The following is a 24,965-nucleotide window of genomic DNA, read 5'->3' on the forward strand; positions in this document are numbered from 1 at the left end:
GGTTTCGGACAAAAGAGGAATCCATTATTTAAATGCAAATTTAACGTACGTTCGTAATACTTAGAACTTACGTACCGCTGACCTCGATGGGTCAGTCACACTCCGGAGGCCCTTTCACCCTTACGTAGTTTTCAGCTTGTTGGCTAATACGAGACTTTCCTACTTAACATTACCCCGCACGCTATCTTACAATTAACCCCAACCGAGACTGAATTTTAATTTCACACCGTTAGAAAAACCGGAGATGAGAGTGATAAAAGGTCAAGTACTCTGTCGTTTGTAATTACTTATTATATTTATATTGATCGTATCGAGTATCTTGAAAATATCAAATAACAGTCATATTACGATGATCGACGTGAATTTTAAAATCATCGTATATTTCATTTTTTGACAAATCTTTTAACGAAATGAATTCGTACCATTATCGTAAGATAATATTGTTCTTCCTTTACAAACATTGGTTTGTCCAAAAAAAAAAGAAAAAAGTAATTACTTTTCAATCGTTTCTTCATACATCGCAATCTTGCCTAGTCACCATTTCGATTTCCTCGAGTCAATAATGGACTTGGATGATAATCGAGAATAAAAAGAATTTCGTAGACGATTCGAGGTTAACGCACAGTGGTCGAACAGGTAGACTCGAAAGTCGTGGTAGTCCAGGTAACGGTCGGCTATTCTCTTATCGTCTTCCTGAACGTCAGCTTCGCGTGCAGTCTTATGCTAATCCAACCGAGTATATAAGCTACTATTGGTCAGTGCTTGACTTCATCCCCTCGAATATCCCCTCTCTTCGAACCTTCACAGACCGACTCAACCTACCAACATAGTAGCCTCGTGTCGGTTCACCCTCGCTCTTCAGTGCCGTATTAATTCCGGTCGTCGTTATCATCGAGATGGAATTTAACGCTTGCAAATTTTTAACGATTATCTTCAGGTTATTCTTCTGTCGTAGACAAACTCATTCGAACAAATTTTTTTTCTTCGGCTCGAACATTTTACTGATTAATTATTCTCTTAATGATTCGACATCACGAATGAAACGTTTCCTTCATGTCTTTTCTTTATCTTATTTTATCATAACGTAGATTGATCATTTGATATAAATCTGTGATTTCGCATGGAACGCGCTTAACTTTGACGTAACTAGAACTTGTATACACTTACTTTGATATAAACCATAAAGATGAACATAATTCAAAAAGACGTACGGTTGACATTTATAGTTGTTATCTACTCCAAGTTACTGCCTTATAAGCATACATACCTTTTCACAAGGCCTATTATTATCTTTACAATATCTACAGTTCGTTCAACCAGGGTGACATTGTATAAGGAGCCGATACTGCGTACAGTCCTATGACACCTGCAAGGATGCATTTGTTTTACGCGTGATTTGCATGCACCAGTCTTTTGCGTATATCGTTCACTCGACACGCAATAGCAGATCACTTTGGCGGCCTCATTCCGTCGGATGCCAAACTGACCAAACATTTTTTTTTTTTTCTAAAAAATTAATCGATTAATTAATTAAATCGAAAAAAGATTTTATTTACATCAACAACAGAGACTATTGGTTAAAAGTTTATTCTCTTCGATGTCTTACACTTAATAATTATTTTATTTTTATTGTTAACTCAACATTTTTTTATTTACTTTTATTATAATATTTAATTATGTCTAATACCTGTAAATTAAAGGAAATAGTTATATTTCGAAAAAAATATAGAACTTCAATGCGTGTTCGAAAAGTTTTTCGGCAACCCAATAGTTTTTATTCTACTTCTAATTATTGTTCGATTCATTACTACTATATAATAGTCGAATTCAATATACAATAGTCGGTTCTTCACCCACGAAAAAGAAGCAGACTCTTTAACGACTTCATTGCAAACGAATCACATCACCCTCCATTAACGAACCCTCCCAATTGGGGCCCTGACTTATCGAGCTCTGACTCATTGTATCAGAACAATGATGGTTGCTTTTCTTACAATACTTATTATAGACCGAATACTTATAAAAAGATATTAGCCTTATTTTAAACAATAAAATTCTTTCACGTTATCATATATTCATGAATAAAAATGAGACTTAAGATACGACTATTTTATATTGTCTTAACAATAAAAATTCAATACAATTAAATTCATAGTTTAAAAATTCCAATACTTTTGTTCTAAACAAATTTAAGAAAAAAGAGACCTTCTTAAAATATACATACAACAATATATATATATATATATATATATATATATATATATACATTATTAAATAATTATTACACTCTCGAACAGTTACGAAAAGGAAAAATGTCAACTTGTCAAAGAAGTCGTAAAAAAGGAAGACTAAAAGCGCATATAAATAGAATATAGGTCAACGACGGTTCGTATAAAACACATATACGAATACCTTCACGATAGGGTTACCATAAAATCTCCTATCGAGGATCGGTCATCATCCAGTAAAGGGGTAGTTGTATCCTCGAGTGGCTTACCGAGTTTCTTGTGGTGGGGAGGAATTGTTCGCGACACGATGTACACGTGACGAGGATCGGCCTGTCGGCGTCGGCGTCGAAGGGGTTTAGCGACAAGACTAGCCACCCCTACGAAAGCTTTCCACATGTACACCGCTCGCGGCCACGTGAGGTGTGTTTCTTGCACGATCCTCGAAAATGTCGGCCCTCGATCACGGTTGAAAAAACTTACGCGCCAAATCGTTCGAAAAGCATTAAGTGGCCAATTTGTTTCGGGAATGAATTATTTTTAGTGACTGGACGGAAATGAGTTTTCTATTTTAGAGAATAAGTGAGAAAAAGAGAGAAAGAGAGAGAGAGAGAGAGAGAGAGAGAGAGAGAGAGAGAGAGAGAGAGAGAATAAGAAAGAGTAGAAAAAAAGTGGATAAATTTTCGAATACGTAAAACATGCGTTATTCGTGGACTCTGAGATCCTGAATGATATTATTATCAGGTAAGAATTTTATTTCTTTTTCCTTTTTCCATATTTTTCTATACGTTTTTAACATAAATCTTTTTTGCATAATTTAAAATCAAATTTTCTTTCTCAAAAAAGAGATACCAAAATTAAATAAAATTAAAATAAATTTACATAAATTTAAATGAATTTAAATAATAAATTTTTCACACAAATTTTATTGATACATGCAAATAATGAAGTTACGTTGATATATGTAATATAATATTTGGTAGGAATTATAAAATCATGAATCGAAAAATATATTCCGTGACGTTCATCAACTAAATCGTTTTCTATTATTCTTAACATTATTTTGATGATTAGAAACACGCTTCTTGGTACATCGACAGGCCGATACCGAGGCTACATCCATCACGAACTGAGATATTTGATCGCCCCACATTTTGCTACGCGTCGGCTGTTGACTTTTTAATAATTGCATTCAATGTTATCAAATCTTTACACTTTTAGTATTTAATCAAAAGGAAAGTCCTCACTTTCATTTTTACTTACGACATATGATAGATGTTTATAAACGACATTAATTAGGGTTTTGTATAATCGTTGAAACAGTTCTTTATAAACTTCTTGAAAAATTGAACAAAATTATCTTTTTATCTGATAAATCTTTGCTCAACAAGTTTAAAGGAACGTTATAGTCGTGTTTAAAGAAGCTTACAAACCAGTCACGTTCTCACGTTGATTAATAATACATAATCATAGATGCATAGTCGTAGATCCAATGTGCATTATATAACTAATGAATATTTATGCATCGACTCAACCGCTGTGTAGTATGCAAACCATCGTAAAAGAAGAGAAAAAAAGAAAACTATTATCGATCCGAGTCGACTGGACACTGACCGGCAAAAGTCCATTCAAGTATTATATTATACATGTTATTCGATCGAAACTTCCGGTTAAAGCTCATTGTTAGTGATTTTAATTATTTAAGGTAAATAAAATAAATTTATTCTAGTCACGATCGAAAATTGAACGATTTTATTTCACATTGTTTTAATTTTTGGCCAAATTTTAAATAAGTCACTTTACAAAATTACTTAATGTTATCACTTAGCAAAATTAAAATACATTTATCTTAATGCATAAATTAACATAAATAAGTAATGATCATAGAAAACAAAAAATGCATACTATAAATTTCCTACAAAATAACTTACATCAAATATATTCACTACATTCTATATAAACTCATAATGTACACCGAATGTTGTGTCCGATAGGAACGGTCGATGACCCACATTTGAATTTTTTCCGTAAACGATTATATCTACGTACATCTCATAATCCTACATATATATATAAATCTATAAAGAAAGCAATAAACGTAAATGACTTTATCGTCACTCAATAAAACTGCTTATATAATGCTACGTATAGATCTTACAAGATGTGATGATATAGCTCACTTTAAGAATAAGTGTTTAAGTGACAATTTTAACAAACAAAACGAGTGTAACGAGTGTAAAGCAAGCTATAAATCTTTGCTTGAATTTAACATGAAACGATAAACATCATCGTTCATTATAGACAAATATTAATAATCTATTTCTAAATTGATTCTTTTGATAAAATGAAAAAGTGTTAGTAATAAACAATAAAATAACAATAATCAGTGAAATAACGTCAGGTGCAACATTGTAAAGATGTACATAACGATTACTTACGACCTCATTTAACAAAATCGATAATCACATTGTTATCAACAAGAATTATCTGTTCAATGTGTTAGTCATTTCCTTAAATATATCTAACACATATGCTTATCAATTTATATCAATGAAACAGTATCAGCAATAAATTGATAGATACCTAATATTAAAACGAAAAAAAAGTTTCTTTTCGAACCTATCATTTCTTTCTTTTCACATAATCTTCTATCGACATTTTGCGAGAAGGTATCAATTATAGATATTGCGTAAAAGTAGCCCTTTCGTTCGATCGTCCAACGATCGATATATTTCGTCGAGCGTCTATGGGATTCTCAGAAATTGTATAATACAATGAATAGTAAAAAATATATACTTTCATAAATTTTTTCTTTATTTTCATTGAGAAACCCATTGAACCACGATATTCGTTATTTTATTCGTGATTATCGTTATCGAAGATATTCATAAACATACAATTTTATAAGGAAAAAATGTAAAAAACGTTTCGAAGAACTTTCACTTACGAACACGATTGGCAAATTAAAGGTTTCTCGAAAAGTGAAAACCATTAAGGATCGCCCTATCACGCATCCAAGTAACGGATGAAGACCAAGTAACTCGTGTAAATAATTAGTGTATTCGATAAAGTGGAACGACTATCGGACGGTCAAAAGACTTCGCGAATGTTTCCCGATTCTTGCAATATTTAAAGAAGAAACATGAAAGTTCAATATAAGAACAAGAAGTTCAACGTAACGGACTATCGATTTTTTACACTTGTCGCACGTAGCGATAAAACATCTTAAACGTTTGAATGATAATGTCCATGTATTGAAATAATCAAGATTACTAATAGATCGATTATGTTTCAATAAAATTTATTCGTATGATTTTTTTTTTTTTTGTAGAATGCCCCTTGTAGGAGCATGGTTGAAAATATGGATTTATTTGAGTTTCATCTTTGGATGGACAATAGGTGCACGACCACGATTTGATACTTCTACGGATATGGGATTGGTTTTGATACCAGCTGACGCGGAAGTCGATTCGGTTATATTTCGATTACGAGCTACCGATCAGGATGCAGATTTTCCTCTTATTTTTGAAATCACTGGTAACTGTTAGTCTATATGTATTGTGATTATATAGTAGGATCTTGATCGAACTATCTAAAGAACGATTAAAAGTCAAAAGATTCTATTGAATGTAACCTTTTCGTATCTTGCTTATATCCCCTAATGATATACTGTAAAATTACAAAGAAAAGAAAGAAACTAACTTGTTGCTATATATTTACATATAGCAACAATTACACCAGTTGTAAGAATCGACAATCTGCCGTGTACGCTCTATAATAAAGTGTGCCAGGCTAATGTAATTCTAACGAAGCGTCTAATGGCTGGCCGTCTTCATGACTTTGCTGTGAGGGTTAAAGACTCGAAGGGTGACTCGAATTCGATGCAAGCGACCATTTCTGTCACGAATGCTACCACTCAACGCGATAAAATATTCCCGCACATTCCTTCTCTGATAATGGTACCCGAGGTAAGAGTTAATTGCACTTACAAATAGCTATGGATTTTACATCGAGACTTAGTTATGTATTTTTAATTATTTCAATCCTATCATATAATATCTAACTTTAATTCAAGATTTATACTTATTTTTTTCTTAATGACTATGATTAAAAATATCGTAAATTTTTTTACGATTTCTTCGTAATAAATTAGTACCAATTATGATTTTTTTTTTTTTTAAAGGATACTAAACCTGGTAAGGAATTAGATTATCTGCTCGTTCGAGCAAACTCTTGGAGTGGTAAACCAGTTTATATAGAATTATGGGTAAGTCCAGCCAATATTTTTTTAATAATTTCTACTTCGTGCTAAGGTACAACAATAAAAAGTAAAAATTTTATTCTTAACACTTTTGATAGCAACCAAAAGAATTGTTTACGATCAGACAACGACAGACACCATCGCAAACTCGAGGAGTTATAACGTTGATCGGTGAACTGGATTTCGAGACTCAATCCATGTACACTCTCACAATGTACGCGACGGTGGGTTTACTCAGTCTCTTATTTTTCATAGAATTATTTCAAATCTAAGTAATTTGATTATTTAGGATCCTTATACAGAACCTGGGAAAGATACAAGAAATATAGCTGGATTGAACGTCGTTGTTGTAGTCCAAGATGTACAAGATGTTCCACCTATTTTTACTTTGGCACCACCTTTGACGAGACTCAACAATTCTATACAACCTGTAAGATTTTAGATCATATTATTTTTATAATGTATCCGTAAATTAATAATTAGATATAATTAGTATAATTGAATTTCGATTAAACAAAAATTCAGTTAAAGCTTGTTTTATAATACAAGATTAGTGTCTATCTTTTATTATAAAAAAATTGACATAGATTACTTTTTAAAATGATGTCAGCAAGATAATTCGTTTGTTAAGAAATAATATTCGATTTACAAGTTGTAGTAACCTTTCGTGAGTCAATTCGTTCACCATTTATACATACAAAAAAATATTTGTATCTTTCGTAGGGGGATGTAATATTACGAGTTCATGCAGAAGATGGAGATAAGGGCGTTCCTCGAGAAATCGTATACGGTCTCGTGTCAGAGGGCAATCCTTTCACGCCATTTTTTAATATATCAGAAACGACAGGTGAGTAAACATAAAGACGAGTTTCTTATTTTACAAAAATCGTTTCAAATGTATGAAGGAAGAACATACAAGTATTTTCATATATTTTCCAATAACCTAATCGATCCATTTCTGTATGGAATGACCTAACATTATCTTAATTATGATTTGTCTTACTTCTACTACTTGTCATTTTCTACTTGCTATTTTTACTGCTTATTTTATCACACAAGTTCGATTTCGTGAAGGAAGAAATTGAGATCTCATCTTACGATAATACGATATTCTACAAAGATTGTCCATGAGTTAAGATTGATTTGAACGATAAAGTTCAAAATTTCCTTGTAAAATTAAAAAAAAAAAAAAAAAAAAAACGGAAAAAAAACTTATATGGTTCTTTTTCAAAGCATCTAATAAAAATGTACACTCTCACGTAGGAAATGAATTTACGACCGTAACAAGTCACTTCGAAAGATCGATATTGTTAAACGCAAATCTACTTCACTTCTTGGTCATTTTTGTTTGGAAATACCGAATGACGTCTTTAATTTATGTCCGACACACACTACTGACCCGGTTTCAGCGAAAACCTTTCCACAATGACTAAAGACGGAAATTAATTCTCCGCCAGATCGACGATGTTTCTTTTTTACTTTTATCTTTTTTCTCTTTTTTATCTTTCCACTATCCGTTGTTATCTTTCCGACAATGATTCATCGCTTTTCATGCATAAGGCGAATCGGAAAGAGAAAAGAAAATTACGCGCGTAATTTCGTGGTGATAGATAAAACGGATCGATACTCGTCGACATCGAGAGTGTATTTGCTTTTAAGGCAAGAGAACAAAATATTTCTCTTATATCGAACTCTATTTTCAAATGAAATAATTATTTAATAAGAATAAAAAAATATAACGAAAAGTATAGTGAATAAAAAGTCGAAGGAAGAATAAACTAATATGATATAACAAATATACGAAGAAAAATATGAGCAAATTAACGCATTAAATGAAATCGAGAGTGCGTATTACCATTATGAATGAGATATTTCGTTGACGTTACGAGTTTATTCTCAAGATCTGTAGTTAACGTGCCCTTTTACTTTCCCTTATCGTATTTATAAAAAAAAAATAAAGAAAGAGTTACGAAATAAATTCGAAAGGGTACCTTCTTATCCGAGGTCATCGAGGTACTTGGGGTTTTCGTCGAATGACCCCGCGTGCGCGAATGAGTCATACTCGAGGTAAGAAGGTAACGAAAAGAAGTGACCACAACGATTCTGGTCAGTTTTACAAGCGAAAGTATCGATCGTAAGAAGGGTCACTCTCTGCTTTTCAAAGCACGATGCTTATCTTTTCGTAGCAAGGAGCATGCGATATAATACATATACGTATATATATATATGTGTGTGTATGTGTATTATACACGTACATACGTACATAAAACATTAACAATTTCTTGACTCGATTTAGTTCGTTGTCGCCGTTTCCCTAGCCGTTACCATTTCTTTAAGTTTAAAACCACGCGTCTTTGTTTTCCACTACCTTTACGTGCTTAACTTCGAGAACGACACAACTAAGGGACACGTATTAAAACGAAAATTACACTTACTGCGTTACGGCTTTCATGTTGTGGAAGAATAAATTGCGACGTTACAAATTACACGTTAATTATACGAGTAATACTACCATTTATATTTATAAATTTATATTCTTTTTCAACTTAAAACAATTATAATTATTATTATTGTTCATTAATAATAAAAATTATTAATGAAATTAGAATGAATAAGAATGAAAAAATACGAGTGAAAATTATAATTATTTGTTAAAGTTTAAAGAGATAGCTATTTATTATTATATTGTAATATATCTCGCAAGTTGTCATTTGATAAAGCTTACAAAACTTTGAAACGAATAACACGAATCTATAGTCATGTGAAAGCTTATGTGAAAAAGTTCTTTAGACCCCAGCTGTAGTCGTTCCGATTTATAAAACGAATGAATGCTATGATTACATTAAAATCAGACCACATATATGTACGTACAAATATGGAATATCTTGACGAGAACTTATAATTAACCTATAAAAAGAATAAAAAATCGTTTCGTCAATAATAGACTTCCTCTTTCAGGAGAAATCGTTCTGGCCAGGCCATTAGAGGAACTCATACAAATCACTCATGTTGGTGCACCTGTCGTACTTAGCGTCGTCGCAGAAGAAATTAGAAGAACCCGGGAAGAACCACCTGCACAGGCAACCGTCGTTGAAGTTGGACTTTTGCTTGGAGAACCAGGAAATAGTCCACCCTATTTCGAAAGTGACACGTTAGTATTTCAGATATTAAACTATCGTATCAATAATTCATATCTCTATTCATATTAGAACAAATTTTTAGATATTTAAAAAAAAAAGATATGTATATATGTATGTTCAATTTTATTAATTAAATGTCCTCTAATATTATAAATACATATATTCACGATATTATCATTCGCAGTTATGTTACGGTAATAGATGAAAATCTAGAACCAGGAACTATAATTAGTTTTGGCGATCAATATTCCACAAAAGTGCGTGACGAAGATATCGGTAAAGCTGGTGTATTTGCGCTAAAATTAGAAAATAATAATGGCACTTTTGAAATTAATCCTACCGTTGCTGAACGTACCGCGGATTTCATTATTACGGTTCGAGATAATACATTCATCGATTATGAAACGTATAAGAGCTTGATCTTCAAGGTAAATATAATACCTTCTATGTTAGTTTTATTTATAATAATGATCAGATATTGTTAATATATATGTATATATACATACTATCTAATTAATTTTTATCGCAGATCGTCGCTCAGGAAATTGGTCCAGCTACGAATTTATCTACATCCGTACCGGTGACGATTTATTTACGAGATGTCAATGATAATCCACCAATTTTCGAACAGGATTCTTACGAAGTGACACTTTCGGAAAATGTTACAGCCGGTACACGTGTCGTGCAGGTAAACAATTAATTATAGATAAAAACGAAGAAAAAGACGACGAATTAAATAAAAGTAGAATTTTCGTTTAAAAAGGTACACGCTACCGACAAAGACACAGGAGATTTCGGTAATATACAATACACTCGGATAATCGGTCAAGGTAGCGAAGCATTTACAATGGATTCCGATAGAGGATTAATAACAGTAGCGATGGGATCCTCTTTGGATCGCGAGATCGCATCTAGATTGCAATTATCGGTTGAAGCACGAGATGAAAATGGCAAGGGTAATCGAGGTGTCGTTCCTTTGATAGTCAATCTGATCGATGTGAACGATAACGTGCCGATATTCGAGAAAAGTATTTACATGTTCTTTTTAAATTCTGATTTGACTAATTTTACATCATCGGCCATGATCAAGGTAATTGAATTGTATATTATTTAATTTTATTTTTCTTAACAAGCTCATAGATTATGTCAGATAGTTACAGTGTATAAATTTATACGTTATAATAATTAAAATATTAAAAACATTTATTCATATTTTTCAGGCTACAGACGCGGATGCTGAACCACCAAACAACGTGGTCAGATACGAGATCATTCACGGAAACTACGAGGATAAATTCTATTTAAACGAAATCACCGGTGAATTGATTTTACGATCGCCCATTACAAAAGTTAGAAGAAAGAAACAAAGTACTGCCGAGAGATTAGGTAACAAACCACGGAAGGAATTACATAGAGACGATACGAAAGAATTTATACTAAAGACGATAAACACAACGACGACTAATCTTGGAATGTCGAGACCAATAAATAAGAGTGAATTACTAAGAAAAATTCGAGAATCTGTCAAAACTCGAAGAAAACGAGCGAACGACGATGCTCTGTATACTTTAACAGCTAGAGCATACGATCTTGGTAATTTTTAAATGTACATGAATATTTTTATGATAAGATATAAGAATTATTATTTTTCTTCTTTAATGTTTCTTTTTTTTTTCTTTTTTAATATGTCGAATAATCATAGGCGTACCACACTTGTCGAGTTTAACACAAATAAAAATAATGAGTGGTGGAGCAGCAGAGGATCGTATCGTTACGTTCGTTTTACCAGAAGAACATCCAGATCCAGTGAAAACAGCGAAAACATTGGCTACGATCACAGGTGCAAAAGTAATCGTTCAAGATATACGTCCTTACGTGACAACCAATGACACATCTAATACGTCGAGCGATGCTAAAAAGTTAGTTCAATAGCTATCTCAACTATTTATAAAGAAATATCGTTCTCGATAATCGATCACTCACGATAATTTCAGAAGCATTGTCGTTGCCCGGGTAGAAAAAAGTACTTCCTTCGTGGACATAGAAAAAATTCGAGAAACTTTAGCGGCCAATGGAGTTGGTATAATAAATGCTTCAGTTATGATGCCTGACTCTACTGGAAAAACAACGATAACTAATATCACTAATACGGTTACTAACGTACAAAACGAAGAAGTTATAGTGAGTATACTTTGAATAATTTTTGTAATGTTTTAATATATCTCTATTGTTGGATTTGAGATTATTTGTTGGATTAAATATATTATTTTTAGCAAGAGTTACTTTTATTATATCAGTATGATGAACTTTTAAACTCTCGTATATTGATTTCACATTTCCGAGAAATAAGAAGGCAGGATTATGTTTCAGACGGTGTACAAAGCCGAAAATAAAATACTTTTCTGGTTGCTCATTATTTTGGGTTTATTGATGCTCCTTGCTATCGCTGCTTTGATCATTTGCTGCATTTGTCCTGGCTGTCCTTTTTACATGGCACCTAGAAAACGTCGAGTACAATCGTCGGAAACTTTAATCGTCCGATCGGACGGAAGACCGAAGAGACATCTTCATCGAAAGCAACCGACGATCGTTCATGGTAACTAAATCGGAAGACATCCATCTGTACGAGTTCGTGAACTTTTCACAAGTTCACTTTGATTTATCTGTTAAGACTTAAAATTATATAATACGAGATATATATGTTCCATAACGATCGAGTGTGTTTGAATAATTACACTGCCATATACATACATAAATAAGTTAGCACTTTATAAATACGTAAGATTTATATCGAATTATTTCTCCATAAAGTTCCTGTTCGTTCGAAAATATTTTACCTGCGTGATCAACATTATATATCTCTATCGTGTTTATATCAAATTTGTAACATCACGATCAACGATTTGCAATATGTATACGACGTTACTTACGATCGATCGAAATAGATATATTACAGTCATATTATAGAGATCATTTTTATATATTCTATATAATGTCAAACCACAGATAATCTTTATATAATAAAATTGAAAATTTCGAGATAAGAAAGAAAGCTCATACCTAAGGTTATATGTTTCTAGTAACCAATAACCAGGAAAGGAAGCAAGCGTGGAGTGCCGATCCAACCCGAAGAAATTGGCAATTCAATCGGCGGAACGTGAAAAATTGTGGCCTGTCTTCTCTACCGGGTGACGTAGCTTATGCTTCGGCGCATGCGAAAGAAGGACGAATGGACGTGGAGTCTTCGAGACAACGAGACGATTTGATTTACGATAATTCCAGAAGAATCACTGGGCAAGATCGAATGTACGTTGAGGATATCGAGAGTATAAAAATGCGAGATTATAACGTGGACGATGGTGTAGATTCTTTACAACGCGACGATATCGAACGTAGCTCTGATCAACCTCGACAGAGTTATAGATACGAACAAGAGCAAGATATAAACGATGATAGAACGATCAGGGAACAGCATTTTTATCGGGAAGGAAACGCGGAGATTTTGCGATTGGTGACGAGAGGAGGACAAGTCGAGGATAACGTTATTCAACATCATGGTACTACCGTGATCGTAGATGGCAAGGATATTCTCTTAAAAAGATTCATGGAAGATCAAAAGATGAGACAAGAGGCATCGATCCAAGATATCGACGGTACACGAAGTATAGAATCAACGCAAAAAATCCGAGAAACGACTCATCAGCAACCAGAGATTATACTTATACCACAAACTTTAAACATCGCCCATAGTCAGCAAGTTGACGAAAGTGGTCCAGGTGTTCAGAGATTACTTATCGATCGTATCGATTACGAAGGCACTCCTAAAGAAAAAGTTACTCATATTTCTGACAACGTACAATCTACCAGGCAAGAATCTACGATCGTTGTTGGTGGTGGTGGTGGTGGTGGTGGTGGTGGTGCTTCTGAAAGTACAGAGAGAGCCACGATATTAAACAAAGATAACGTACAATCCGTTAACGTTCAATCTTACTCCTTTCATGATATGGAACTGGCACGACAAAATGCTTTGCTGACTAGACTTTTATTGGAACGCGAAACCCGAGCTGGGAGTGGCCCAGCTATGATGGATTCTACGAGTTACTTGGAGACCCAAAGTTTACCTGGGCAAGTAGCTATAGCAACTCAAACCGATAGGACTGCTGCTACTCAAACTGAAAGACACGTGAGAAGTAGAAGTGACAATGATGAATCCGAGGACGAGTCGAGGATAAGAAAAAAGATGAAAACTAAGAAGAGATACGAGAGTGATTCGAAAAGAACCAGAACTTTGTGGATGAAGTCACCGATAGAAGAAGAACGAAGTCCCTGTTTTGATAAACGTTTAAGTATTCTTCGAAAGAAAGTTAAAGAGGTCAAAGATGGAAGAAAGATCTCAATAGAGCCTGAAGTTCTCCGTGAGATATCTGACTCTTTGGATGATAATGGTAGTTCTGGTAGAGGAGACGATAAAGAGACAAAAACTTACGAAAGATCGACGGAAGAGACGAGTATCAGATATGAAATATTAAACGAAGAGGACAATGGTAGTCCCTCGTCTATCGAAATTTCCAAAGACAAATTTGATAAGGTTTTTAGCGAAAAGGCTCATCATCGTGGCCGCGATGATCGAAAAACAGATGTCACCGAATCAACTTCTTCCTCCGAACTCAAAGAAAAGACTGAAAAGCATACGGAAAAACAAACAACCAGTCCGAAGAAGGACTCCAAAAAGAGTCAAAAGAAAACGGAAAGTAAACCTACTTTTCGGATATTGGAAAGGGAGATTACATTGTTGACAAAAAAACTCAGTAAATTAGGTGAAAAAAAGACTCAGGAGAAAGACTCGGGAAGCGCAAGTACCTTTCAGGAAAAAACTACCACTACTACTACGAAAAAAAGTTTGAAAAAGGACGTAGATCAGAAGATGTCCAAAAGAATGGAAGATTCGAGCAAGCATCGAACGAAAATATCTACAGAGCCGACTCCTAGCACATCGAAAGCTACAGAACAAGGCACGAATCAACGAAAAGAAGGAAGTATGACCAAACTGAGACACAAGTTAAAGTATCAACAAGCTCAAGTTACAAGTACAGGAAGTTCCGAAATAGAGGACACTCATGAAAGATCGAGAAAAGAGAGTTCCGAATCGAATCAGGAAAATGTTAAAGAAAAGCAACTATCTACGATTCATTCTAAAATCAAAAGACAAGCTCACATAGAAGATCGAAAAGAAGATCTCGCGTTAAAGGATCAGGAAAGTGAGAAACAAAAGGAATTTTCGAAAGAATGGTCGAAGTCTGATTCGAAGTTTAGGAAATTGGATAAATCGATAAGCCATTCTCAAAAAGAAAGTTTATCGGAGGAATTTAGTGCAAGTACTGGTTCGGATCGAATAGAAACCAAAAAGGAATTGGGTCCTCGTCGTAATTTCGATAAAAGAACAAGTACAAGTTCTTCTGATAATGTTTCGAGACAAACGGGTCAACGAAAATCGAGAAAGATGCGGGTACAACACCAAGCCGGAAAAATCTCAGACACTTCGTTAAAAGATACCTCGGAAAAGGAGGATACTGAAAAACACAAAACGACCACGGACGATAAAAATGTTAAAAAGAAATCGAAATTAGTTAAAGTGCATACGGATGGAAAAAAGAAACTATCCACGGTTAAGAGTGATTTAGAAAGTACAAAAGAGGATGATCGAATGATATCGTTGAGAGAAGCATTGAAAGATTTCGTGGGTTTTGGACGTATTAAAAAAGATACGAGCGAAGAACAAGCTTTTACCGATAATTTCGAGGAAATACCAAAGGAAATCGTTACATCTTCTCAGAAAAGTGATAAAATTACGAGCGAAGAAAAAGTAACGAGTGAATTGGAAACAAAATCGCCAGAAGAATTGATTATGAAATATAATGGTACAGATCTTCGAGATACAGAGAAAGAGGAAGTTAAAAAATCTAAAAATGATAGAGACCAAAAGATCGAGATCATTGAAGTTCCTTCGAAAGATATTGAAGAAGATACAAAAAGTAAAATAAAAGAAGATAAAAAAGCTTCCGAAATACGTGAAACCGATGAAGATTCCGTAGATAAAAAGAAAACCGTAGAAGAGTTTATCGAGGAATTACAAAAAGAGATCTATAGATCTCGTATATCGGATAAAGAAAAAAACGAGATTGCTATTACTTCGAGCGTGTCCCCGATCGATAAAATCTTATCGAAAACTGCAATAATACCGAGTACGTCTAAGGATATAATCCATGAAAAAGTATCTTTGCCAGATATGGCTGATAAAATTGATTTCAAGGATGGAACAGAAGTAAGAAAAAAAGAAGATGAAATAACTACGAGGAAAGATATCGAGAAATCTTTCGGAACGAAAAATAAAGATGATTCGTCTGTAAAAGATAGTAAAACAATTCCCATGCTCGTAGATATTGAAAAAGAAAAAAAATCATTTGACCAATCTACAAACGTAGATAGTGAAATTGCAACGAATTTAACTGAGATTACTGATAAGGATTTACAGGTTACGTTATCAAAGGACAACGATAAAGTTAAAGAAACTGAAGATAAATCAAGTTCTAAATCTGTACATGATAAAGATACGAAAGAAGATGAATCAGACGTGAAAAAAGATTTAGAAGATACTTCGATAACAACGGAAGATTCAAGCTCTCTTATGGATACGACGAAAATGATAGAAACGGTTTTAGAAATCGCGAGTAAACGCAGTTTACCAGAAAAAAGTGACACGGATGAAAAGTTCGAATTTAAGGAGACGGCTAGTGTAAAAAGTGAGAAAGATTATACACATACGGAATCTCCTGAAATCGATACGATCATGAAAAGTAACAGTAAGAGAGATTCGATTCTTGTTAGTGCGGAAGTCCATGCTGGACAAATTACTGAAGAAATTCTGGACGATAATCGAGATACTGACAAAAGTAAAGAGATTTTAATTGCTCAACAGGATAAAGGTAAGATCGATATATCTACCTCCGAAGATGATACAAAAAGTTTTATTGAAGAAAGTCAAGTTAGAACGTCGCCAGTTAAAGACATTTCAAAATCTCATAAAATGGAAGATATAGAAATTACTGCCGACAAAGATAAACCCATAGAAGATATTAAACAAAGTGATATAAATGTAGAGGACGAAGGTACGGAAAAATCTCAAATAAAGATAGAAGACACGATATTAAAGAAGGAAGAAGGAGGAACGGTTTCGCAAAGCGATGAAATCGATATAAAAAGAGATGAAAGTGATAAAGGAAAGGAAACATTAGAGACGACTTCGATCGAATTATCTGAAGACAATGACGAAGGTAAAAAAGATATAAAATCAGAACCTTTAAAGGATGAAGTTACAGAAGATTTGACATCTCCAAAGGACTTGGAAATACATGAAAAACAAAAGTTGGAAGAATTAAAAATTATAAGCTCTCCTCCGAGCAAACCGGCACTTCCAATATTATCAGACATGGAAGATCGATTGACCAACCAAGAAGGACAAATAGAAATGAAAATAGTTCGAGAGTCAAAGGACTCTACAGATGAAACAAATCCAATTGATCCGATTAGAGTGGAAAAACCATCGAAACCTCCTTCGCCGACCAAAATACTGGAACCATCGAGTCCCCAAGAAGATTCCAAAATACAAACTGATACGATGGATATCGATAAAGAGAAAGAAAGTAGGTCATTCGGTGCTATTAGCGTGATCAAATCTTTAGAGGAATTAAAATTTGACGAGATAACTCAATCGCGCGCAGAAGATAAGGATTTTTCTGAGAAGGAAACCACGGTCTTGTTGGAGGACAAAGGCAATCAAGATAGCATAATTAAATTAGAGAAGGAAGAAGACAAAGAGGAAAAAGAAGATTCGAGTAAACAAGATAAGTTCGTTCGTGAAAGCCCGGATGAGACGAGCTTGCAACCTGGAGAGGAGTTTGCAAAAGAAGAACTTCTAAAGAGGACGGAGGAATACGAAAACGTAAGCCCTACAATTTTTACGAGCATTATCGATACGCCGGAAGATTCCGATGAGAGTGACTCATCCAGTGATATTTCCAGGAAAACAACACTGACCACGAGACCGTACCAAACGCCTCGACATCGCGCTAGGGATCTTCCTGAAAAAGAAACTCTTTCGATGGAAATGACCGAAAGTGTATCTGACGTGGAAGATATGGAATCGATGGTTGAAAAGTTGAAAGATGAAAATAGCGAACATCAAGTGATCGATGTAACTATGGACGTTATACAAACAATTCCTAGTGTATCGCACGAGACAATGGAGACTGAAAAAAACGGTTCAATTGATAACAATATCCAGATAGATGAGAAATCTAAAGAACCAGTTTTTAGCGAAAAAAGTTCGCCTCCTATACAAGAAGCATCAAGTATAGTTACTGAAAACCAAGAAAAAGAATCTAGTCCTAAAAAACCGAAGGATATAAAAGATTCGGAGAATACAAAAACGACGAAAGTAAAAGATGCTTCCAAGACAGAAAAGCACGATAAATCTGACGAGAGTAAGGATAAACAAGTAAAAAAATTAGAAAAGGATATAAAAGGAGGAAAACAACATCCAGAACGTTCGAAAGTCGTAGCTCGCAAAGAAAAGAAAAATATTTCAGAGGAAGTAACCGAAATTAAAAAGGATCCTTCAGTGGGAAAAACATCTCGGCAATTTAAACGTCGTTCGTCTAAGCCGACCGGAAGTCAGTCGGAAAAAAATTCGGAGAAAAAATCGGAGGACGAAAAGGTAACAGCGAAATCGAAAAAGACGGAGGAGGATCGATCGAAATCGAAAAAATCGTCGAGCAGTGGTGAGAAATCGTCGAGTCCGCCAAAAACGGGTGACACCGAAACTGGTAAGACTCGATCTAAATACATGGCTTGGTACACGCAAAAAAGAGAAGAAATGGAGAAGAAAAGGGAAGCTAAGAAGATCGAAGAGCATGACGAACAGGATCAGCAGCTACCACGTTGGTTGAGAAGAAGTCTGGCTCATAGAAGATCGATTCCTGATGAGAAAAAAAAATTGGAGATTAAAACACCAGAAATAACACCGAGAACTAGACGCAAAGTGAAACCTTTGGTGAACGTTGAGTCTGAACAATTAAAAGCTATTGTCCGTCAAGGACGAAGAATGAGAAAAGCCGAAGGTGGACAATACGAGGATCCTCCGATTCAAATTTTTGCGTCGACCCCACCCACACCCGCACCACCTCCACCACCACCAACACTAACGGAATCAAAATATCCTCGTCATCATCTATTTCAACATTCCGAATACAAATACGAAAAAATGCCAGCTCCATTTTACCTTCATCCTCCACCAGCACCTCATCCCTCGCCGCAATTATCACCGGAACATTACGATTCACAACGAACGACTGAATTCGTAAGACCGGAAGTAGAACTCGACTCCGGTACCGGTACATCGATGACAACAGGTACGAGATTACGACATCAGCAACTTCTTGAGAAGAAGAGCGTCTTCGATATCGCTTATAGCGAAGCTGCACCGTCGCAATTAAGATCTGAGAGTACAACACCTCCTTCTTAATCAACCAGGAAATGCTGCCCTTTTACAAAATATACAATACTGTGCAATAAAATATACAATACTTGAGATATCGTGATATAAATGAGATTAATTGAGAGAAAATAAGATATGTGAAAGAAGTAAAGGAATGAATGAAGAAGATAGATACGAGAGATACTTTGAATTTGAAATTTTAATAGATGAATATACCGATAATGTTCGATATCATTCGCACAAAGTTATTGATTTAATAAAAGAAAATTTATGAAAAATCGTGCCCTTTTAAAGTATAGGTAAAAGAAAATTTGTGGATATAAAATATTTCATTTAATATTTCTATATTCTCTCCGTGCTATTTTTCACTAAAAATATATTAATATTTCTATCGTATCGCGCGTGGTGTCTATCGTTATCACTACTGCCGTCCGAGAATGATACGAATTAATTAATTATTAAGCACATCGCATCGATGACGAATTTTTTATTACGACTGTTAGCTCATTGTAACGGTGTTTGTATTAATCTTGTAAATACATGTGTATAAAAATTCTAATAACGTGTGTTAACGTTATCAATCATCGATCCTTTTTACTTGAAATTAATTAATCTATACTTTAATTCCGTTTATTTACTTAAATTAATTGGAGTATACGATTTTACATATATTCAAATGTAAATCTACATCCCGCTGAAAGAGCTTCTGCCTTTTCTACCATTCTGTTACAAAAATATCCTCGGTCTCTTGACTTTATCCACTTATCTTTCTCCAGTCAATTTGTTTGCTCTTTCTCTCTATCTCTCTTTCTTTATCTCTTTCTCTATTTCTCTCTCGGTGTCATGTTCAAGAATAACTTAACTTTTTGATATACTAATATAACTATCGATCGGATTTGCAACAGGTTACATAGAAAGTATTACTAGATATTTCATCATTAAATTATATATATATATATATATATATATATATATATATATATTTAAATTTCAAGATATAAATATCACAAAGAGTAGGTAATAGTAAAAACGAACTACAAATATTACGAATTGAAAGTTTGACCTTCAATAAAAAATATATCATTAATGATTTACATCGTAAATAAAGTATTTGATAATTCTCAACGAATGTAAAAAAAAAAAAAAAAAAATTTGTTAAATGACGCATATAACGTTATCGTACGTATGTACTTCTACGTGCGGGAAAGAGAGACAGATGATCGATAAAAATGACGAACTAAATAGAAAGAGCGAGAGAGAAAGAAAGAGAGAGAGAGAGAGAGAGAGAGAAAGAGATAGGAAGAGAAAGAGAGAAAGAGGGAGAAAGAGAGAGATCGAGTCGAATGACGTAATCAGTAGCGCGTAATGACTTTTCTACGCCTTCTTTTCGTTGATTTTACGTTTGCATTGACGTAGACAGACGAATGAATGGCGTAAGAGATACGACAAAAAGTTGTGACGTTACCGATGCAACTAACCTACCGTAATCAAAAACATAATGATGGTGCATCAAACATAACCGGAGACTGGTAAATCTTTCCACGGGGATAACATGAGATTGAAGTTGGTTGTTTCACTTCACTTTTCCAAGGCGAACCAATGTGTTCGTTCTATGGATGCATTTATAAAAGTAGCGATGAGAACGATTCGTCTTTATGTTTGCCTGTTTGTTGAGAACGATGATGGTTGGCCGTTTCGTAAAGACCTGAAAAATGTTGATCCAATCTTTCCTTGCCTTGAATTATCTCGATATTATCTCGGCCTCTTCCCGTTTAATTCAAATATTAATTATTATCGTCGATTTATAAATCTTATGAATATATTTATATATATATATATATATATATATATATATATATATAAAATAAATTACGACGATGTAATTTTAAATAGACGAAAGTTTTCTCGGTATTTTTTTTATCAGAGTAAAATATATTCTAAGAACAGTGAAAATGTCGGGTCTGCTTGTGACACGTCATTAAAATAATTGAAAAATAAATAACGAAATAACGACAAAAGAATAGTTTGGATTATATTAATATTCCTAACGAATGTTGGATAATTTTAAAGACAATATTAGTTAAAAAGCGAAAGAAAAATTAACATAATAATCATTCGGATGGACTAACATTTATATTTGAATATCAATAAATATTGAAAATGGAAGTTCGATTCATTAATAGTTATATTACAAATTTGCATCGCAATGTTTGCATTATAATTTTCTTTCTCTCTCTCTTTCTCTCTCTCTTTATAATATTGTTATAAGTTAATGAATCCGATAAAAACGAACAATTTAATATATATGCATTCTTTATGTTTGCTTATAATTTAAAACGATTCGGTTATATGTTTTCTCATTCACTTTTTGAAATTTATTTCAGATATTGAAATTGATTAAATTAACGAATTACTTTTTTTTCAATTTTTTCGAATCGATGAAAAAGTTGTACATAATACATAAAATATTATGATACTTTTGGGATCGTATAATTCTAATTAAATTAAAGATAAACAAATTTAATAATAGATGAATATTCTACTACGATGGAAATGTTCAACATTCTTTATTGAAATTTACAAAAAAAGAATATATGTATTTTATAAATTTCATTATCTCGTATATATTCACACAGTTCACACAACTCATTAATTCTTCGCTATGTAGTTAAATACCTACTTAAAAATTCGGGATAGTTATTAAAAAAAGAAAAAAAGGAAAGAAAATTATCCAAATTTCGAAATCTGTTTATGAATATTTTTCAAACAAAAATTTTTGTCCAAAGGAAACAACAAAATTGTTAGAAAAAAATCTTCGTAGCTTGTAAATGTTTAAAAAAAAGAAAAATAACGTCAGCTTATAATGATGATGAGATTTCAAATGAGAGCTTATGGGGTTCCAGTAGGGATGCTCTCTCGATACTCTCGGTCTCTTACGAGTCGGACAACTAATTACAAGCTTTTGTGTCCAGTGAAAACTATTCCCGTATGAACAATGGATAAATGTTAATTGTTGTTAATAAAGAGTCATACATGTTGCTGTTGCAACGGCGAGCAGAGCCGCGGAAGAGGCTGCACCTGTAGCAGCCGTGGGCGAAATGCAAACACACCTGAAACCTTTGACCTTTTCTATCGACTCGCTCGCTACCTCCCCCTACAGTAGCTCCCATCCTCTCCTTGCCCTACACTTTCTTCGTAGCTTGCTAGTAACGGTAAAGAAAAGTTTAAACGTCGAAATATTTAAATCGATTTTGCGATCGTTCAGAGAAATACATATGCAACATCATAAAAAATAATGATCATTCTATTGAATGTATGCTGATATAATAATGAAATATTTTAAGAATAAATTGTCGATCGTATATTATTAAAAGATATGTTTTAACATCGCACATATTATATACGAACATATAAAAAAATATTACTATCTATTTAAAATAATTATTATAAATTAAAAGAATAATTATCATAAATTAAATATACATAATATACTAAAGAAGATGCTAGAATAAATTTAAAAGAAAATAAGACAACAAAACAAATGATTGAGGATTATTCTTATCATTAACTTATTTCAAAAGAAATACAAAAAGATACTTAAATCATAATCCTTCGGAAGCATAATATATGTACAGAATATTTTGACGAACGTTCTGATAATTATATCCACGTTGAGTTCGTATTTCTATCACCCAATGACGTGCATAAATTTTTACACGTTTCTTTCTTCTGCAGCAGAGAATATCTAAATAATTTATAAATAACGCATTATTTATTACGATAATTAAAACATGAAAAGGAAATGTGACAATATTTTTAAAATATATAAAATTCAATTATTTCAGTTCTTTACATTTTTTTTTTCGAAAAATTCTTTTTACTCTTTCTACGAGCTAAGGTGAGGGTACCGTCATCTCGTAGCTACGTTCTTGTCCGATTTTGCATCAAAAGAAAGATCTCGAAATGTAATTAGCGTCGCATTTGGTTATGTGTAAGTTTCAACTATCTTTTACGAAGGTTACGAACAAGGTTGGCCCACTCTTTAATGGCCATCAATCATTACCAAATTTTGGCAACGAGTCGGACAACACAGGCGACAGGACACCATCACCAAAGTAGAGTTCTCCGGGACCACGATGGATGCTGGGGATGGGGGAGGGACGAGGAAGGGTGGAGGACGAAGGGACCACCGAGAGAAACGGTAGAGTTGGTTCGATACTCCCGAAAAGTTGGTCCTCTTGGTTGTGTAGAAACTTCTCCATGAAAGAGCTCGTCGTTGGTGTGTGTTATGTGTGTCTGTGGTCTGTTTACATACACGAAGGTACGCAGTTCTCACGAATTCGTTCTCTTACTACTACGTTCTTTTATTACGACGTAATACGTTTATCAAATATTAATTAAAAAAAAAAAAAGGAGAGAAGAATTATTTCGACGATAAAGACGTTAATAATATTGACGCTAATAATATTGAAAATTTGCGAAAATCGTTTCTTAAAAATAACGTTTACTTATCCTATTAATTCGAGCTATTCTTGTAAATAATTCTAACATATTTACGAGATTATAATATAAGCGTAAAAAATAAATTATAGTATATTTACGTTTCGTTGATCAAGCCATCAGAAGATTCGATCTCTCATTTCCGTTCCATCCTCGTTATTCGGCACCAATAATTATTAAGATAATTCACTGGAAATCGTTCCTTCGGCAGCCGAAGCGATGTTCATCCATCGACGGTAAATACTCTACTAACAGTTAAGATTAGCAATGAAACGATCTATTGTAAAATGACCTATTGAAAGATCGTAATATTTTGTTTACGTTCGCTCTTTCTTGGAAAAATTGCTATTAGATCATCGTATTTACATACAAAGACGCTACGATCGATATTTTCCTGAAGTCTGTCTTATATAATAACATATACATATCAACATTGATGATTTAAATAAAAGAAATGTCCTAGAATATATATAGATTTCTATTTAATTTAATATATACATAATTAATATATTAACGATAGATTGTATTAAAACTCACCTGTATTTTAATACGAATTTTAATAATTCGTTGATTCTTTTGAAGTTCTTAATTTGCGATACTTTCAATGAGGCACTAGTCACTATTTCTAACAAAACTATGAAAACAACTGTTTTCTTTTTCTTTCGCGTTACGTATCCGATATACAATAACATTGGTAAGACGGCAAAAGAAACCCAATTTTATTAGAAGGAGAAAAAAGAAACTAACAACAAGATCGTACCTTCTGGCTTCGTTCAATTCGAGTTTCAACGTTGCTAAGAGGAGGAAAGTTTTAGAAATGTCACGAGTAGTCCGCAATGTCGTCGGACTAATACGTAGAGAGAGAAGAGAGAAAGAGGAAGAGAGAGAAAGAGAAAGAGAGAGAGAAGGAAGAAGAGAGAGAGAGAAGGAGAAAGAAAGAGAGAGACAAGAGAGAGAAGAGGATAGAGAGAAGCAGGAAGAAAGAGAGAGAGAAAGAGAGAGAGAGAGAGAGAGAGAGAGAGAGAGAGAGAGAGAGAGAGAGAGAGAGAGAGAGAGAGAGAGAGAGAGAGAAGGAGAGGGAGAAAGAGAGTGGGTGAGAGAGAAGTTTGGTGCGGTGTCTTAGGAAGAACGTAATTGGATATAAAGTTTTGCGCCGATCTCCGTGAAAATGTATGAAACGATATTGGACTTCAAAGCGTCCAAGAAGTTTACTATCAAGGGAGAGAAAGAGCAAAGGAGAGAAAGAGAGAGAGAGAGAGAGAGAGAGAGAGAGAGAGAGAGAGAGA

General features: G+C 33.8%; 4 protein-coding genes across 5 annotated transcripts in view; 3 read left to right on the forward strand and 1 right to left on the reverse strand.

Moving 5' to 3' along the window:
* Window positions 1-5,557: 5,557 nt before the first annotated feature.
* LOC122627392 (cadherin-86C-like) lies at window positions 5,558-6,220 on the forward strand. The gene is made up of 2 exons (XM_043808492.1): window positions 5,558-5,762; window positions 5,952-6,220. The coding sequence occupies exons 1-2, from the start codon at window positions 5,558-5,560 to the stop codon at window positions 6,218-6,220; spliced, it is 474 nt and encodes a 157-aa protein (XP_043664427.1).
* A 2-nt stretch (window positions 6,221-6,222) lies between these two features.
* Window positions 6,223-7,445, forward strand: LOC122627394 (cadherin-86C-like). The gene is made up of 5 exons (XM_043808495.1): window positions 6,223-6,249; window positions 6,409-6,492; window positions 6,585-6,710; window positions 6,776-6,916; window positions 7,210-7,445. The coding sequence occupies exons 1-5, from the start codon at window positions 6,223-6,225 to the stop codon at window positions 7,339-7,341; spliced, it is 510 nt and encodes a 169-aa protein (XP_043664430.1). The 3' UTR covers window positions 7,342-7,445.
* A 286-nt stretch (window positions 7,446-7,731) lies between these two features.
* On the forward strand, window positions 7,732-19,868 carry LOC122627395 (cadherin-86C-like). Its single transcript, XM_043808496.1, has 10 exons — window positions 7,732-7,745; window positions 9,431-9,637; window positions 9,811-10,054; window positions 10,156-10,314; window positions 10,390-10,716; window positions 10,847-11,219; window positions 11,329-11,545; window positions 11,624-11,807; window positions 11,997-12,222; window positions 12,707-19,868. Exons 1-10 carry the CDS (start codon window positions 7,732-7,734, stop codon window positions 19,204-19,206), a joined length of 8,451 nt encoding a protein of 2,816 aa, XP_043664431.1. The 3' UTR covers window positions 19,207-19,868.
* The window catches only part of LOC122627202 (protein timeless homolog), a 179,063-nt gene continuing 163,602 nt past the window's right edge, over window positions 9,505-24,965 (reverse strand). The window contains exons 29-30 of one of the 2 annotated variants that reach the window (XM_043808162.1): window positions 23,781-23,924; window positions 9,505-9,619 (exon numbers count right to left, since the gene is read on the reverse strand). The gene's annotated coding sequence lies outside the window, so the exon portion shown is untranslated. The remainder of the gene's footprint in view (window positions 9,620-23,780; window positions 23,925-24,965) is intronic. The other variant, XM_043808163.1, reaches the window with a different exon arrangement.

Source organism: Vespula pensylvanica, chromosome 2, assembly GCF_014466175.1.
Source record: "Vespula pensylvanica isolate Volc-1 chromosome 2, ASM1446617v1, whole genome shotgun sequence".
NCBI classification, from domain to species: Eukaryota; Metazoa; Arthropoda; class Insecta; order Hymenoptera; family Vespidae; genus Vespula; species Vespula pensylvanica.